At 42.3% G+C, this 17,919-nt stretch overlaps 1 protein-coding gene and 1 non-coding gene across 10 annotated transcripts in view; both read left to right on the top strand.

Moving 5' to 3' along the window:
* Positions 1–9,128, top strand: part of PTPRM (protein tyrosine phosphatase receptor type M) — an 857,076-nt gene extending 847,948 nt beyond the window's left edge. For all 9 annotated transcript variants that reach the window (XM_037008365.2, XM_073212814.1, XM_073212816.1 and 6 more), the window contains one exon: positions 8,380–9,128. In XM_037008365.2, the coding sequence (XP_036864260.2) occupies positions 8,380–8,433 (54 nt within the window). In that variant the 3' untranslated portion in view covers positions 8,434–9,128. The remainder of the gene's footprint in view (positions 1–8,379) is intronic.
* Positions 9,129–14,652: 5,524 nt separating this feature from the next.
* LOC118970544 (U1 spliceosomal RNA) lies at positions 14,653–14,816 on the top strand. The gene has a single exon (XR_005058603.1). It is a non-coding gene; the product is annotated as a U1 spliceosomal RNA (small nuclear RNA).
* Positions 14,817–17,919: the final 3,103 nt, after the last annotated feature.

Below are 17,919 nucleotides of genomic sequence, written 5' to 3'. Positions count from 1 at the left end.
TACAGTGTATTTGGAAGGGACTGCTATAGATGGAAGTGTTCCTAAGGTTTAATAGCTGTCACCAGAGGTAATAAAACCACAGTAAAGAAAGTAGAACAGTTAATTACTAAGCAAATGCAAAATTAAATCAACTATCCCCAAAGTCAGTCAAGGGAGAGACAAAAAGTACAGAATATGATACCTAATATATAAACAATAGAAGAGGAAGAAAAAGGAGGAGAAAAAAGAACCTTTAGATTATGTTTGTAATAGCACTCAGTGAGTTAAATTATACTCTTGGATAGTAAGGAAGTTAACTTTCAACCTTTGGTAACCACGAATCTAAAACCTGCAATGGCAATAAGTACATACCTATCGATAATCACCATAAATGTAAATGGTCTGATTTCACCAATCAAAAGACATGGAGTCACTGAATGTATAAAAAACAAGACCTATCTATATGCTGCCTACAAGAGACTCACTTTAAACCCAAAGACATTCACAGATTAAAAGTGAAAGGATGGGAAGAGATATTTCCTGCAGCTAATAGGGAGAAAAAATCACAAGTTGCAGTACTTGTGTCAGACAAAATAGACTTCAAAACAAAGAAAGTCACAAGAGACAAAGAAGGAAATTACATGATTAAGGTGTCAATCCAACAAGAAGATTAACCATTATAAATATCTATCCATCCAACACAGGAGCACCTACATATGAAACAAATACTAACAGAATAAAAAGGGGAAATGGAATGCAATGCATTCATTCTAGGAGACTTCAAAACTCCACTCACTCTGAAGGACAGAGCAACCAGACTGAAGATAAGTAAGGAGACAGAGGCACTGAACAACACATTAGAACAGATGGACCTAACAGACATTTACAGAACTCTACACCCAAAAGCATCAGAATATACATTCTTATCAAGTGTACATGGAACATTTTCAAGAATAGATCATACACTAGGCCACAAAAAGAGCCTCGGTAAATTCCAAAAGATTAAAATTGTACCAACCAGCTTCTCAGACCACAAAGGTATGAAACTAGAAATAAATTACACAAAGAAAACAAAAAGTCCCACAAACACATGGAGGCTTAACAACATGCTCCTAAATAACCAATGGATCAATGATCAAATAAAAACAGAGATCAAGCAATATATGGAGACAAATGACAACAATAATTCAACACCACAAAATCTGTGGGACACAGCAAAGGCCATGCTGAGAGGAAAGTATATTGTAATACAGGCCTACCTCAGGAAAGAAGAACAGTCCCATATAAACAGTCTAAACTCACAATTAACGAAACTAGAAAAAGAACAATAAATGAGGCCCAAAGTCAACAGAAGGAGGGACATAATAAAGATTAGAGCATAAATAAATAATATCCAGAAGAATAAAACAATAGAAAGAATCAATGAGAGCAAGAGCTGATTCTTTGAGAAAATAAACAAAATAGATAAGCCCCTAGCCAGACTTATCAAAAAACAAGAGTCTACACACATAAACAGAATCAGAAATGAGAAAGGAAAAATCACTACAGACATCACTGAAATACAAAGACTTATTAGAGAATACTATGAAAAATTATATGTTAATAAACTGGATAACCTAAAATGAATGGACAACTTCCTAGAAAAATATAACCTTCGTAGGCTGACCCAGAAAGAAACAGAAAATCTGAACAGACCATTTACCAGCAACAAAATTGAATTGGTAATCAAAAAACTACCTAAGAACAAAACCCCTGAACCAGATGGCTTCACCACTGAATTTTATCTAACATTTAGAGAAGACATAACACCCATTCTCCTTAAACTTTTCCAAAAAATAGAAGAGGAGGGAATACTTCCAAACTCATTCTATGAGGCCAGCACCACTGTAATACCAAAACCAGGCAAAGACACCACAAAAAAAGAAAACTGCAGACCAATATCCCTGACGAACATAGACCCAAAAATACTCAATAAAATATTAGCAAACCGAATTCCAAAATAAATCAAAAAGATCATCCACCATGATCAAGTAAGATTTATTCCAGGGATGCAAGGATGGTACAACATTCGAAAATCCATCAATATCATCCACCACATCAACAAAAAGAAGGACCAAAACCACATGATCATCTCCATAGATGCTGAAAGAGCATTTGACAAAATTCAACATCCCTTCATGATAAAAAGTCTCAAAAAAGGGGTATAGAGGGCAAGTACCTCAACATAATAAAGGCCATATATGACAAACCCACAGCCAGCATCATACTTAACAGGGAGAAGCTGGAAGCTTTTCCTTTAAGATCAGGAACAAGACAAGGATGCTCACTCTCTCCACTTTATTCAACATAGTTCCAGAGGTCCTAGCCACAGCAATCAGACAACACAAAGAAATGAAGGGCGTCCGATTGGTAAGGAAGAAGGTAAGCTGTCACTGTTTGCAGATGACATGCTATTGTACATAAAAAACCCCAAAGAACCCACTTCAAAACTATTAGATCTAATGTCTGAATTCAGCAAAGTTGCAGGATACAAAATTAATACAGAGCAATCTCTTGCACTCCTCTACACTAATGATGAACTAGCAGAAAGAGAAATCAGAAAAACAATTCCATTCACAATTACATCAAAAAAATAAAATACCTAGGAATAAACCTAACCAAGGAAGTGAAAGACCTATATTCTGAAAACTACAAGACACTCATGAGAGAAATTAAAGAAGAAACCAATAAATGGAAACACATCCTGTGCTCATGGATAGGAAGAATTAATATTGTTAAAATGGCCATCCTGCCTAAAGCATTCTACAGATTCAATGCAATTCCTATCAAAATACCAACAGCATTCTTCAATGAACTAGAGAAAATCATTCTAAAATTCATATGGAACCACAAAAGACCCAGAAAAACCAAAGTAATCCTGAGATGGAGTAATAAAGCTGGGGGGATTACGCTGCCCAACTTCAAGCTCTACTACAAAGCCACAGTAATCAAGACAATTTGGTACTGGCACAAGAACAGAACAATAGACCAATAGAACAGACTAAAGAGCCCAGATATAAATTCAAGCATATATGGTCAATTAATATACAATAAAGGAGCTGTGGACATGCAATTGGGAAATGACAGCCTCTTCAACAACTGGTGTTGGCAAAACTGGACAATTACATGCAAGAGAATGAAACTGGATTATTATCTAACTCTATACACAAAAGTAAACTTGAAATGGATCAAAGACCTGAATGTAAGTCATGAAACCATAAAACTCTTAGAAGACAACATAGGCAAAAATCTCCTGAATATAAACATGTGCACCTTCTTCCTGAATGCATCTCCTCGAGTAAGGGAAACAAAAGCAAAAATGAACACGTGGGAATACATCAAACTAAAAAGTTTCTGTATGGCAAAGGACACCATCAACAGAACAAAAAAGGCATCCTACAGCATGGGAGAATATATTTGTAAATGACATATCTGACATAACATTTGGATGTTATTTACTATAACATCCAAAATATATAAAGAACTTACATGCCTCAACACCCAAAAAGCAAATAACCCGATTAAAAAATGGGTGGAGGATATATGAAGAGACAATTCTCCAAAGAAGAAACTCAGATGGCCAACAGACACATGAAAAGATGCTGCACATCACTAATCATCAAATTAAAACCACAATGAGAATATCACCTCCCACTAGTTAGGATGGTCTAAAGACTAAGAACAACAAATACTGGCAAGGATGTGGAGAAAGGGGAACCCTCCTATCCTACACTGCTGGTGGGAATGTAAGCTAGTTCAACCATTATGGAAAGCAATATTGAGGTTCCTCAAAAAACTAAAAATAGAAATACCGTTTGAACCAGGAATCCCACTCATTGGAATTTACCCAAGGAATACAAGTTCTCAGATTCAAAAAGATATATGCACCCCTATGTTTATTGCAGCACTATTTACAGTAGGCAAGATATGGAAGCAACCTAAGTGTCCATCAGTAGATGAATGGATAAAGAGGATGTGGTACATATACACAATGGAATACTATTCAGCCATAAAAAGAAACAAATCCTACCATTTGAACAACATGGATGAAGCTGGAGGGTATTATGCTCAGTGAAATAAGCCAGGCAGAGAAAGACAAGTACCAAATGATTTCCCTCATTTGTGGAGTATAAAAACGAAGCAAAACTGAAGGAACAATACAGCAGCAGCACAGACTCCAAGAAGGGACTAGCAGTTACCAAAGGGGAGGACTGTGAGAGGGTGGGTGGTGAGGGAAGGAGAAGGGGATTGAGGGGTATTATGTTTAGTACACATTGGGGGGCGGGGGGAGCATCACGGGGAAGACAGTGTAGCACAGAGAAGGCAAACAGTGACTCTGTGGCATCTTACTACACTGATGGACAGTGACTGCAATGGGGTATGGGTGGGGACTTGATAATGTGTGTGAATGTAGTAACCACATTGGTTTTCATGTGAAACCTTCATAAGAGTGTATATCAATAATACTTTAATTTAAAAAATACTAAAAATAATATTCTGTACCAGGTACTCCCTACAAAAATGGCCCGCAGTGTGGGGCCTACAGTTCTTCCCGTTGGGTAGACAACACAATGATTCTATTAACTCTTGTGTATAAAGTCTCCTTCTAGAGCTCTACCTGTGAACTGGGTGTAACTTACAGGCTATTTGAAAGGCAGGGTGTGTGTGTGTATATGAATGTGTATATGCTTGGATGTGTGGGTGTGTATATGTGGGGGGGTGCACAGGGGTGTGTGTGTATATGTGTGTGTGTGTGTGTGTGTGTGTGTGTGTGTGTGTTGGAGTGGAGGGTGTAGGATGCAGGTGTGGAGTCACAGAGGCACGATGTCGGCTCTCTCTGGAGACCCCCTTCCCCTGGGCCTGGCCCTGACACTCAGCCAGTGTGGCCTGCTCCCCTGGAATTCTGTTGACCTCCTGCACGTTAAGGAAGTCATCTCCGTTCCTGCCCAGTGCCGTCCCCCACCCAGACTCATCTCCTTGAGTCAGGCACTGCACTCCTCAGCATCAGCACAGCTCCTGGCTCCGAGGAGGGACCCAGGAAACATTTGCTGAGGGTCTCTCCATTTCCTTTCTGCACCTGGACCCCCATCTGTCCTGAGCTGAGATGTAGAGGAAAGTGATCTGTCTGTTGTCAGAATTACACAGCTGTCATCAGGGGTGTCCTTAGCACAGCGGCTGGTGACCCAACTGGAAGCATTGAACCCAGTGGTCCACCACGATTATTGGCACATGGGAACCACCTCCTCCTCCGAGCAGGGGCATCGGTCAGAAGTATTTTTCTCAGACTGAGTATCTGTCAGGAGAGGATCCAGATGAAATTGGGCATCTTGTCTTAGTTTCAAAAGCAGATGCATCCAGGAGGGAGGGAAGCTTTGCCCAGGTGAGCTGGGCACATTGTTCTTGAATCTTCCCAGGCAGGAGACATGGGTATATGATGTGTCCAGACTGACAGAGGGCCCCCAGCGCTCAGACAGTAGTGTGTGCTGACACAGGCACGGCTCGAGCCCTCCCGCAGAGCCCCCCAGAGCCTCCTGCTAGTCTTGTGGCCTGTGATGCCCTCACTGAGCACACAGGAGCTTTTAAAGCCTACCAGCACCTTTAGATGCCTTTGCAGATTGCATTTTCTCCCTCATCACAGGAACAAGAGGTGTGGTCTGGAGTGAAGCCAGGGACAGGGACAGCCTGTCACCCAGGTTATTGTCCTGCCCAAGGATGAACCTGCTCAGTCACTTCCTCATGCCCGAAGCCAGCTGACATCACCCAAATTGGAAGACTTTGGAATCAAGGCATAAATGTTCTGTTTTTCCCTGAAGCACAGGGATGGCTCCGGTGGCATGATTATACTGTTCAAAAGCAAGTGAGCTGAGAGAGGAAACTGCAGGAGACAGGCCTGTACATGGCGATCAAATGCAATCAGTTTCCAGTGTAGGAAGACTTCAGGCATTTCCCAAGGAGCTTGGGGAAGGGGATGTGACAATTTATGGTCTTCCTTCTCATGCCTCCTATTTTTCTGATTCAGAAACCAGTCATCACGGAATCTATTGGAATTGGCAGCTTGCTTAGAAGGGATAAGATAAGAGAGAATTATTTTCAAAATTACAATCATACTTACAATAGCACAACTTCAGTGACTTCCAATACAGCAGCCCCTCAGCAGCAGAGCCTGAAATCCCTTCGGTGTTTCCTAGGCTGTTGTAGTCTGAGGCCCTCCAAATGCATGCTCATGTGTGAGAAGGATGGTTCGTAGTAGGCACTGAAATTAATTGCACAACTGGGTTTGTACAAAATCACATTTATGCAAAGGATATGGATCTCTTAGATTTCCCTGGGGAAAAAAATGGTCCCTGTGATTCACAAAAACAGGAGAAATGATTTGAGCACTTCATAGCTAATATGTCAACCTGGTGATCTGATAATATGGCTTTTCAGAATTTAAAATTTGAACTATTTCTTTTAAATATTCTGAAGATAGAAGTATCAAATTCTAGATATAAGGTGAATCAGAAAGTCTTTGTGAAGCATTTTCAGATCTCTTGGGTATATACCTAGTAGTGGAATTGCTGGGCTGTAAGGTAACTCTCTGTTCAACCTTTCGAGGAACTGCCACATAGTTTTTCGCAGTGGCTGCATCCTTTTCCATTCCCATCATCAGTATATAAGGGTTTCAGTTTCTCCACATCCTCACCAACACCGTCTTACTTCAGCCTGGTGGTTGTGGCCACAGTTGATGTTTGATCTTGGGGCACCTCCAGTGGATTGAGATGATCAGTTCGCTCTGTCTTCCTCTCCAGGTTGTAAGTCTCTGGAGGCTGCGTCCTGAAATCTGCTTTCTCTAGCCTTAAAGCTTATTGGATTGAATCAAATGCTGCTTGTTCTGTTTTGTCATTGTTTATATATATGACCAATATTTGGCACCCCCAACTGTGTGTCCAGTTCTGAGGTGAGGACTGGTGTATTTTACCAGAGGGGTAAACCACGGCCCTTTTCTTCAAATAAACAGGTTGGACTAGTGGAGCAGTTAGAGAACAAAATGTAGGTGAAGAATAGAAAATGGCAGTGACCAATTAGGAGGCATATATCCAAAACATGGACATTTATTTTGAGTTCATTTGGCAGACCCAGAAATAAGAGATCCATTTCCTTGGTTGTAGCCCCTGTGCTGGGTAATGAGCCAGTGGCATTGACTCTCACAGCTGGTGAAAGCTTGTCTCTGACTAAGGTGGGAAAAGAGCCTTATAGGTGCTGAGCCCTCTCTCCCAGATGCTGGGCTGCTGCCAGGTGGCCGATGAAAGCATCCTCAACCCGTCCCTTTGCTTGATTCAAGGCCACACTCAGAAGTGTGTCCATCAGCACACCACATAAACACAGGTGCAGAATGCCCTTTTCTGCACCTGAGATCCCACCTGGGCCAGGACCTCACTTGAGGCTTGCTTAGGCCAAGACCTATGATCTGAGAAAGGTGTGCTCAAGAGTGATTAATTCTCCTGCCTAATTAATTACTGGCATGTCATTTCCAGAGGGCATTAAACATTTCCCCTGTTTCCTTATCCTGTTGCCTCAACCTGGAACATGTATTTTAACTCAGTTAGGATGACCATTTACTTTATCATTCAAATTGGGATGTTTTCGAGAAAAAAGAGGAAGCTACCAGTGATGTCACTGGAACAACAGGCATGAATCAGGACAGTCCTGGACATGCCAAGCAACATAACCCCCTACCCCAGCTCCGTGCATTCTCTCCCCTCTGCTACCTCTGTGCATCTCTTCCCTAAGATGTCCTTCTGTCTCTTCCACGTTTTGGGGGGGCCATTCAGGAGCCCTGCTCACCTCTGCCTCACATGCCATCATGGGGTTACCCATCTCATCCTCCTCATTGGACCATGGACTTCTCAACATCAGGGCCCAGGCCAAGGTGCTTGGTACTTAAGAGGCACTTAATAAATTCTCATAAATGGAGGTAATCCTGCTGACGGGAGCAAGTCCTGAAGGCATTTCCTCCAGCCCTCATTATCTTTCCTTCTACCTCTTGATTGTCCCGTACTGTGTGCTCACAATGTTGATGTACAGGTGGACATATATGTGTGGACAAACATATATAAGTCTTTCAGTTGTCTAGAAATTCCAGGAATTCTACTGAGCATGGATATCAAAATACGTTTCATCAGGCCTTGTGGGGAGCATCTAAGATCACCAAGGTGTTTATGGTTCAGAACCATGACTTTCTGATTCATTTCTAACTCAAATCCTTTTCAGTGTGATTCCTTCCAATTAAAATCCTATCCTGGCATAATTGCTCTAATAAGAGAAGCAGCTGTCTCGGAGATATCACCGAGCTGACATTTTGTCCCATCTTTTTTCCAGGATCAGTACAAGTTCTGCTACGAGGTGGCCCTGGAATACTTGAATTCTGGCTGACGGCATAAACAGGTCTGCAAACAAGCCCGTTCATCCCACAAAGCCAAGACGTTCCATGGTATTTGTGTAGATGAGATGAACACTTCTCAATATGCTTATTTTGCTTTGCATAATTGGCTCTTTTTAAGAGCCCAAAAAAAGTATTTATAAAACTGCTTGCACTGCCCAATTCCAGTAATGCTGCTGCCTGATGGAAACGCACACACAGCATACAGTCGTCAAATACTGTACTCCTAGGCATCAGCTTCGTAGAGCAGCGTAGACATCTGGTAAATTGAAGAGCACAATTATATTCTTATGAAGGAATTTGTACCTTTGGGGTATTATTTTGTGGCCCGTGAACCTTTGTTATTGTTACAGCCAAGTGTACATTTTTGTTCTGTGGAGAATGCTACCTGGCATTATGATAATATATTATTTTAGTTAATATTTGTATTTTAACATGTTGCATAATATAAGCTTATGTACCTTTCCAAGACTAACAGATAAACGTATAATGAACAAAGATATGTTGTACGAGTTGTTGTTTCTATCAGATTTGTATTGTTTCCAAGGGAAAAGCTTGGGAAGAATTCAGTTCAGAAATACCAAGCTCCACAACCAGATTCACAGAGCCAAAGCTTTTCCGTTTGTTTATATTGTAAATATTTTTGATTTCATCAAATTATTTATTCATTAAAAGAAATTTTTGTGAAGTACCGTGAGTGACAATCATTTTTACTAAGCCCTGGAAATGATTTTACTGTGTGATGTTACCTTGTGTGAATTCTCAACTCAATAAATTAAGACTGGTGACCAGTCGTGGCGTATTCCTGGTATCCCGGTGCCCAGAGGGAGGGGCAGCTCCCGTCACTCAGGGCCATTGGCAGAGACATGGTGCCTGTGGTCTGCTGGCCTGGAGCAGGTACAGCAGGGTCTTTGAGAACTTCTGCTAATGACAATTCTGGGCCCATCCTGGGAGCCTCCCCTGGTGCTGAGGAAACACAAGCCATGAGACCCCGAAAGAGTAAATCACCTCCCGGTGGGAAGACCAGTAGCGAGCCCTGGGCCTGGTGCCAGGACAGTGATTTTCTGACTGAATGCAACGTCTTCCTTTCTCTGCTTCACCTCAGTCAGTGGAGGAAATATTTGTCCTCTCCAGGCCTCACTCGAGCCTGAAGCTTGTTGAGAGAACACTTTGTAGAAGGTCATAGCATCAGAGCTCATCTAATCAGGACAAAGTTGAACAAGGCAGTTCCTGCCAGTGGGAAAGATGGCAGCTGGGTGGCCTGCTCCTCGCTACTGAGGGCCCAGCTTGACCCCTGAGGAGGAAGGAAGCTATGCTGTGGACTTCCAGTGAGTTTAAGCTGCATTCCAGGCTGTTAAACGATCACCAGAGATGATGGGGATGAACCTCTATGGAACGCCAGCCGGCTCTGTGCCAGAAACTGTGCAGAGCACTTTCTCAAATGGCAGCAGAGCTGCTCTTTGACAGCATAATCCAGGGGCCAGTTATGGGGCCATCTTAAGCCAAAAAGACTGGGGGTAGAACAGATTAAATAACTTGTCCCAAGTCACCCCAGCTGGGCAGTACCTGGTGCCTCCAGATCCTGGGGGAAGCCCAGGGACAGCAGCATCCCAGGCACCCTTGTTACAGGACATGGCAGAGGAGGTGCCACTCCTGCTGAGATAGAGCGGCGGGACCTGTGACCCTCTCTGAAAACAGGAAGGCTTGAGAGGGGTAATTCCTGCCTGCTCTAGGGATCTTGGTGACTGAGAATGACAAGAGCAGACTTTGTGCACCAAGGAGACTGGGGCTGATGTCCACATCAGGCCTGCATGACTTTGCTACCCTCTGAGCACACAATCCACACCATCTTGACTGACAGAAGTTTCCCAGCTGCACTGAGCCAGCAGCAGTCCATACATGCTCAGGAAGAGCTGACTGGCACTGGGCTAAGAGCTAAATGCCTCACTTCTCAGACAGTAGCTTCTCACCATCCCCACCCAGTTCTCTTTGAAAAGCTCCTAAAAGATCAAAAACTTTCTTGTGTACTGCTTGAAAAGAGTTTCTCCAGAATACTCTCCAGAAAAAGATATAGAGAAAGCCTCACCTGTTGTGTGCCAGCTGGGCTATGACAAAGGAAGTATGTCTCCTGGGTTTTCTTCTCCAGGCATAACTCGGGACTTTTCTCCCATAGCCAGGATGAAGAGAGAAGCCATTTTAGTGTGGTGCTCAAGTGCCCTGAGACTTGTGAGTCTGGTGATGCAGCCCATTTCCTAGTTGATCTCCACCTTATCAAACCCCAACTCACACTGAAGCCAGTAGCTTCCTGTAGGCTTTTGAATCTCTTGGATTTTTATCTTTCCTTCATTTGGTTTCACCTCTTTGCAGAAATAGTGATAGAAGAGAAGGGACACTCTGTGTCTTGTTCTGATTTCCCATGAAACCTTGCAGCATGGTTGAGATTCCCGTCACTCTCAGTATCCCAAGTCTCTGCCCCTTGCAAACAAAAGAGGTTAACCTCTCAGCTCAGTGTCCGTCCTCAGTACTGTGGCTCCCCTCCACGGTGGCATCCTCAGCCTCCCCAACACTTGAGGGCCGCTGACCTCTGTGAAAACCAGATAATCCTGTCCCCTGGCTTCCTGACATGATCTCCTCAAGGACAACTTTTTGACAGCATTCCATTTGGGTGTCACAGTGCCTTTGTAAAATGTCACCTTGGCTTCATTGAACTGCATTTCTAAGAATTCCGTTCTCCATTTTTTTTTAGTTAGGTAGGTCCCAAGGGTCATTTTCTGTAAGATGTAGAGGGCAAAAGTGAAGCAGCAGCTAAATTGTTTTTACCCTCAGAAAGTGGAGAAGCTGCAGGCCCAGCTGTGTCCCATCCCAACAAGGTGAAGCAGGAGACAAGTGACAATGTGCGTGAACTGCCCACCAGTACTCCTCAGAGTCCTTCCAGCTTCTGCTCACCCTCTGGATCCAAACCCATGCCCATATTTTTAGATTTTGTTAAGCTATCCCCGTTCCAAGTACCAAAATCAGCATTAGTTATCTACAGCTGAATAATAAATTGCCTGGAATTTTAAATGCTAAGAATACCAATAAATATTTATTATCTCATGCAGTTTCTATGGGTCAGAAATTTTGGAATGGCTTAGCTGGACAATTCCAGCCCTAAGGTTACCTATGCATGAAGTGACTGTCAAAATGTTAGGTCAGGGCTACAGTCTTCTGAGAGCCTGACTGGGGCAGTGGGAGGCACTTCCAAGGTGGCTCACTCACCTGCCTAGCAAGTTGGTGCTGGTTGTTAGCAGGGGGCCTCAGTTCCTCTCCACACAGCCTCTTCATAAGCTCTTTTAGTGTTCTTGCAGCTTGATAGCTGGCCTCTTCCAGTGATCCAAGAAGGAGCAAACCAGAAGCCAACAGTTCTTTTATCATCTAACCTTAGAAGTCATACTCTGCTACAACAGCCTATTGATTACAAAAATCAGTCCTATTCAGTGTAGGAGGGGATACACAAGAACACAAATCCCAGGATGTGAGAATCACTGGAGGCCATCTGCTAGCTGGCCTCCCACATTAGCCCACCCCTCTAACCTGAATAATTAATTTCAGGCTGGTTAGTTGGAACACAGTAAATCTTATCCCAGGAATGCTTAGCCTGCCTGTCAATCAAGCTCACTCTTCTCATATGTTGTCCTCTCCATGATGCCAAACATTTTTGTCCCACCAGCTTCTACTCTGACATTACCACTAGTCATTTTTATTATTTCCCAAGGGACCTTTATTTAGTTGTAAATAAACTTACCCCACAGCCTTGATGAACATGAGGCTCTCTTTCCCCCATTTCCAAAGAAATGGCCACCTCTGAAACCCTCCCAAGCAGAGGTAATTAATTCCTTCACATTCCAAATACATGGTCAGTTTCAACAACTGCCTATCATACTCCACTTGAGCTAACTGCTGGCCACACCCCGCAGTTTGACCCCTTGAACTGCCTCACTTCTGAAATCTTAAATAAGCATGCCAAATTCTGACTTCAACCTCTTCAACTGCTAGCTTTCTCTTTGCCTAAGTCCTGCCATCCTATTCATTTGAATTTATGAAGCCCTCCAGGTCATTCTCTGGGTGTGGCCCCCCTTCTTACTTTCTTTCCCAGTGTGACTTAAGCCCCATGATGTATCACTTCATCCAGTTTGGGCAACTCCCACAATGCTCTTAACTATTTTTAGTTCCATAATACCTATCGTACTAGTGGTCAGTTTTAGAGAAACCCATCCAAGACTTCCAATGCCAGACAAGCTAGAGTAACAAAGACCAGATTTATCTTCCTTACTGAAAGAACTAAAACAGTGGGGAAAAAATTTTTTTAATGTTTTCCAGGACACTAGACATCAAGTAATGATGGTAACAGGGAACAAATCAGGAGAGTCCTAGGATTGCCCAGTTTACAGCCCATAGAGAATTTCCAGAGAATGGGTGCAGAAAGTCGAATCCAGGTGCAGCCCAATGGTCTCCTTTTTAGAAATGAGTTGCTTTGTTTGAGGTAAGATTTCTAAAGAGCCAAGGTGGACAGAGTTTGCAGAGAAGAGACAGGTCAGCTGCACACAGAAGGACTTCTGAATATCTGCTACATGGCCCAGCTAGTTACTGATCAGGGTAAGCATGTAAGGAAATTACCTGAGGCCAAAGAAAGAACTACTCAAGAAGATTAGAGGCAACAATACTCAGAGTTCACACAGGGCCAGAAGAGCTCCTGCTCCTATTGGAAAGAGAACTCAGAAAGGTTTTTCTTCAGTAAGTGGGACAAAATTATCTCTAGACTAAACACAGCTGTAGTTCTGCCTAGCAAAGCAATAACTGAAAAGATCAAACTGTTTCCAAGTAACTTAACTGCATCACAGAACAAAACTCAAGAATATTTATAGAAATACAAAAATATCCAGCACCCAAGAAAATAAAATTAACAGTGTCTGGCATCCAATTCAAAATTACAAGGCATGAAAGGAAGCAGGAAAATACAACACACACAAAAAAAGAAAAATCAATCAACTGAAATAGACCCAGAAATAACATGGATGATGGAATTAGCAGACAAGCCCATTAAAGCAGTTATTTCATAACATTATTCCAGATGATCAAGAAGTTAGAGAAAAGATGTAGTATATTTAAGCAAAAATATGGGAGATACTTTTTAAAAGACCCAAAAAGAACTTCAAGAGATGAAAACTATAAAGCCTGAGATAAAGAATATATTAGATAAGGTTAGCAGCAGATTAGACTGCAGGAGAAAATAATAATCAACTTAAAAGCATCAATAGAAACCATTCAAAATAAAATACAGAGAGAAAAGACTGAATAAAAATGAACAGCATCCATGAACTGTTGGACACCATTTGAAGTGGAAGGAAAGAAGTACAGAAAAAATATTTGAACAAATAATGGCCAAAATGTTCCAAACTTGGTGAAAATTATAAACCCACAAATACAAAAAGCCCAATAAACCCTAAGCACCAAAAATATAAAGTAAACTACATCAAGGTACAAAGTAATCAAATTACTTAAAACAATGACAAAAACAAAAATCTTCAAGCAGCCAGAGGAAAAAGCACATTATATGCAGAGAAAGATAAGAATTACAGCAGATGTCTATTTGGATTCTACACAAGCCAGAAGGTACTAGAACAACAATTTAAGTGCTGAGTTAAATAAAAACTGTCAACCTAGAATTCTATGCCCACCAAGAATATTTACCAAAATAAAGATAAAATAATACTTTTTTGTGACATTGAAAAGTTGAAAAATTCCATCACCACAAGACCCATAAACACAATAAATGAAAAATGTCTCAGGTGGAAATCTGCATCTACATAGAAGAATGAAGAAAACCAGAAATAGTAACTACATGGATAAATATGACTTTTTTCTTCTTAAGTATCTTTAAAAATAAGTGACTGTTCAAATGAAAAAATAATAACAATGAAGTGTGTGGCTTATAACATAGGTAGAAAGAAAAAGTGTGACAATAGCATAAAGTCAGAGAAGGGACAAATGAAAGTGTATGGGCATAAGATTCTTCTGGCATACATGAAGTACTAGAATATCTACCTTCAAGAATCTTGAATGGAAACAGCAAGTTAAAGATGTATACTATGAACCCTATAGCAACCACTAAAATGACACAACAAGGAGGTATGCCTACTAAGCCAATAGAGGAGATAAAAATAGAATCATAAATACTTACCTGGCAGGGGAGATACCATGATCACGAAGGTGGTTTTCCCAGGGCGAGGCTTATCCATTGCACTCCGGATGTGCTGACCCCTGCGATTTCCCCAAATGTGGGAAACTCGACTGCATAATTTGTGGTAGTGGGGGACTGCGTTCGCGCTTTCCCCTGGAAAAAAAAAAAAAAAAATAGAATCATAAAAAATTCAATCCAAAAGAAGTCAGGAAAAAAGAAAAAAGTGGAACAGATGGGACAAATAGAAAACAAAGAGCAAGATGGCAGATTTAAACTCAACTATATCAATAATCACATTAAAATGTAAATGGACTAAATGCCCCAATTAAAAGTCAGAGACTGTCACGGATTGGGTAAAAAAACTAGACCCAACTACATGCTGCCTAAAAGAAAACCACTTTAAACATAAACAGATAATGAAACCTATCCATCTGTTTTCTTTAATACACCCAAGCTGCTGAGAGCTGCTAGGAAAAAATCACACAAATTGTGCATGTTACTGCTACTGTAAATTCATGGTATCCATCTTTCCATTCCAGCTTCCCAGAGCAAATAATCCAAGGCTTTCTATGCTCAATCTGCCTATGCTTCAGCCATGGCTTTATTTCCTGTTTCGCAGGAAAAATCAAAAATCCACCCTCATACCTATAAATGTTTTTACCTCCATACCCCTCCTCACCTTCTTTTCACCAAATATGGGGAAACAATCCTTCAAGATACAGGTCCTGAGAAAAGGAAACATGTCTGAAGCCCCAGGCTTAGGACCCTATCAGGGATGGACAGATTTGCTTTCTCACTCTCCTTGGGAGATCTTTCTCACTGCCTCTGAATTTGACCATTCATTCCCACAATTACTTAACCAGGATACCTGAGTATTTTCAGACTACCTTCTAAACATTTGCCAAATCCATTCTCTTCTCTCCGCCCCCACCGAAACCACACTCTGCCAAGCCCCATCTCTCTGCTCCTTCAGTGGCCTATAAGCTCCTCTCTGGTGTTTGTTCAGGGCTGTTATGATCCATTCTCCAGGCTTCACCCAGATGGATCTTTAGAAAGTCAGAGTGATCCTGTCATGCCACCAGACCCTGCTTAGCCCTTCCCTACATCCCCGTTACATTGCATCCAAGGCAAAGCTCTGGCTCTTCTTCAGCCTCATGTGACCTGGTGGCCTCATCCGCCTTCAGGATCCCTGGTCCTCTGGGCTATGGTCTCTCTCACATCTTCCCACCACACCTCACATCAAGACACACACTGCTCTCACCTCAGCTTTGAAAGCACTGCCACCATGAGACTCCTCTCCTGGGCTCACGCTTTGGGTCTCAACTTTGTTTTAAACATCTCTCCTTCCATGAAGCAGAATGACTCAGACTGCAAGCTCAGAAGATCTGCCAAAAGCTTCATCATAATTTCTTTGAATGAACTTATATCTGACTCCAGCCCCTATCATGTGAGGCTGGAAAGGAAATACATCTCAAATTTTCTTGAAGCTGTTACTCTACCCACCCCAAATTGTACAGGATCCTGGATCTTATGTTAGGAGTCCCCCACTGCCTCTGTGATAGCCAGGAAACCCTTGTCCAACCCACATGGTCATCAGACCACACTGACCTGCCTGACTCACAGGACGTGGGAAGATTGGACAGCTGATTATTGAGGGTCCTGTGCTCTGGGGACACCACACAATCTTGCCATCTCCTTGGGACTCTGTCCAAAAATCTACAGTTCTCTCCCACCCAGTTCTGAGACATGGCTTCTCCAATCACTGTATACCTGTACACTGTACACTGTACACCCCAGGACACATAACTTCTGTGGGAAGGTCTCACAGGCAACTTCTGCTCTCCTCCCACCCACAAAGACCCCTGAGGTCAGGAAGTGGAGTGTCTCAATTTCTGCTAATATGAGAAAGGAAAGGAACCTACCAGAAGGAAACCCCAGCTCAAAAAAGTATCCTGCCTCATTGGGAAAGCCTTTCATGCTCTGTCTCTCAGGATCCTACTGTCTCCTTTGTAGCCCTCAGGGCTCGTGCATGTACATGTTCAAGTCTGTGTCACCCACAAGATGGGAGCTCCTTAGGTGCAGAGCCTGGCACAGGACCCACATCATGTTTACCGATACTGGTAGAATCAACAAATAAGTTGCAATGCCCTTTGGTATGCAAGACATATATACTTGGAGAGTCTGTTCTGGGTCTTGACAAACTCTGAAACATAAAAAGAAAAAAAAAGTGCTTTTATGTGAGAAACTGCTAGAAATCCCAGATCATCTACACTAGACTGGAAGGAATGGGGTATTGATCTTGGTGCTGACAGAAAAAATAAAAAAAGCAAAAGGAAGTGTACATGTTCTAAAGGAGTGGAAGTTAAAATGCAGGCAATTAGCAGACAGTGCACCGTTTGGACTGTTTTTATTCCAGCTAATGGTGTTTAAATGACTGCCATGATTCAGAGTCTCAGCCCCGCATGGCACACACACTCTAAGAGGAAATCCAGAGCGTGCCAGTGATATCTGCACAGGCTATTGGGTTCCACGTTTGGAATAACAACCCTAGCTTCATCCCAGCACTCGGCTTTGGAGGGAGCTGTGGTGGTTTGAAAAAACAAATTCCCTGTTATGTCTCCCTGCAAGAGGGAAGCCTAATTCTCATCTTCCTGAGCAATATTAGAGTTAGTGACTTGTTTCTAACATGTGGATGGAGAGGAAGTGAAAGTGTGACAAAGCACTATGGGGTCCTTTTTCTCACTGGCCACTGACTTGGGGGGAAGCCAGACGTCACCAGGAACAACCTTGTAGAGAAGCTGCACTGGTGAGGAACTGAGGTCTCCCACCAACAATCACAGAGGAACTGATGCCTCAGCCAACAACCACTAAACCAAGTTGGAAAGAGGAATTTCCAGCCCCACATAAGCCTTCAAATGACCCCACATCAGCCTGCACCTTGACTGAGACATCATGAGAGACACTGAGCCAGAACCATCCACCTAAGCTGCTCCCAGACCCCTGACCCTTTGAAACTATGTGAGATATTCAGCATTTGTTATTTTAAGCTGCTACCTTTTACTGACTTAGGTTCCAATTCTGATATGTAATGGGAGCTTCCAGCAAAAGGTATTTCTAGCCTAGAAATATAAAAGTGTAGATCAGGTGAGATTCTCAAGATGGCAGCATGAGTAGGGTGGCAGAAATCTACTACCAAAATCATATATATTTTGAAAACACAGCAAATACAACTATTCCTAAAAAACTGACCTGAAGATAC

The sequence above is a fragment of the Manis javanica genome, chromosome 9, assembly GCF_040802235.1.
Source record: "Manis javanica isolate MJ-LG chromosome 9, MJ_LKY, whole genome shotgun sequence".
Classification (NCBI taxonomy): Eukaryota; Metazoa; Chordata; class Mammalia; order Pholidota; family Manidae; genus Manis; species Manis javanica.
This window is presented reverse-complemented; position numbering and strand designations above follow the sequence as displayed.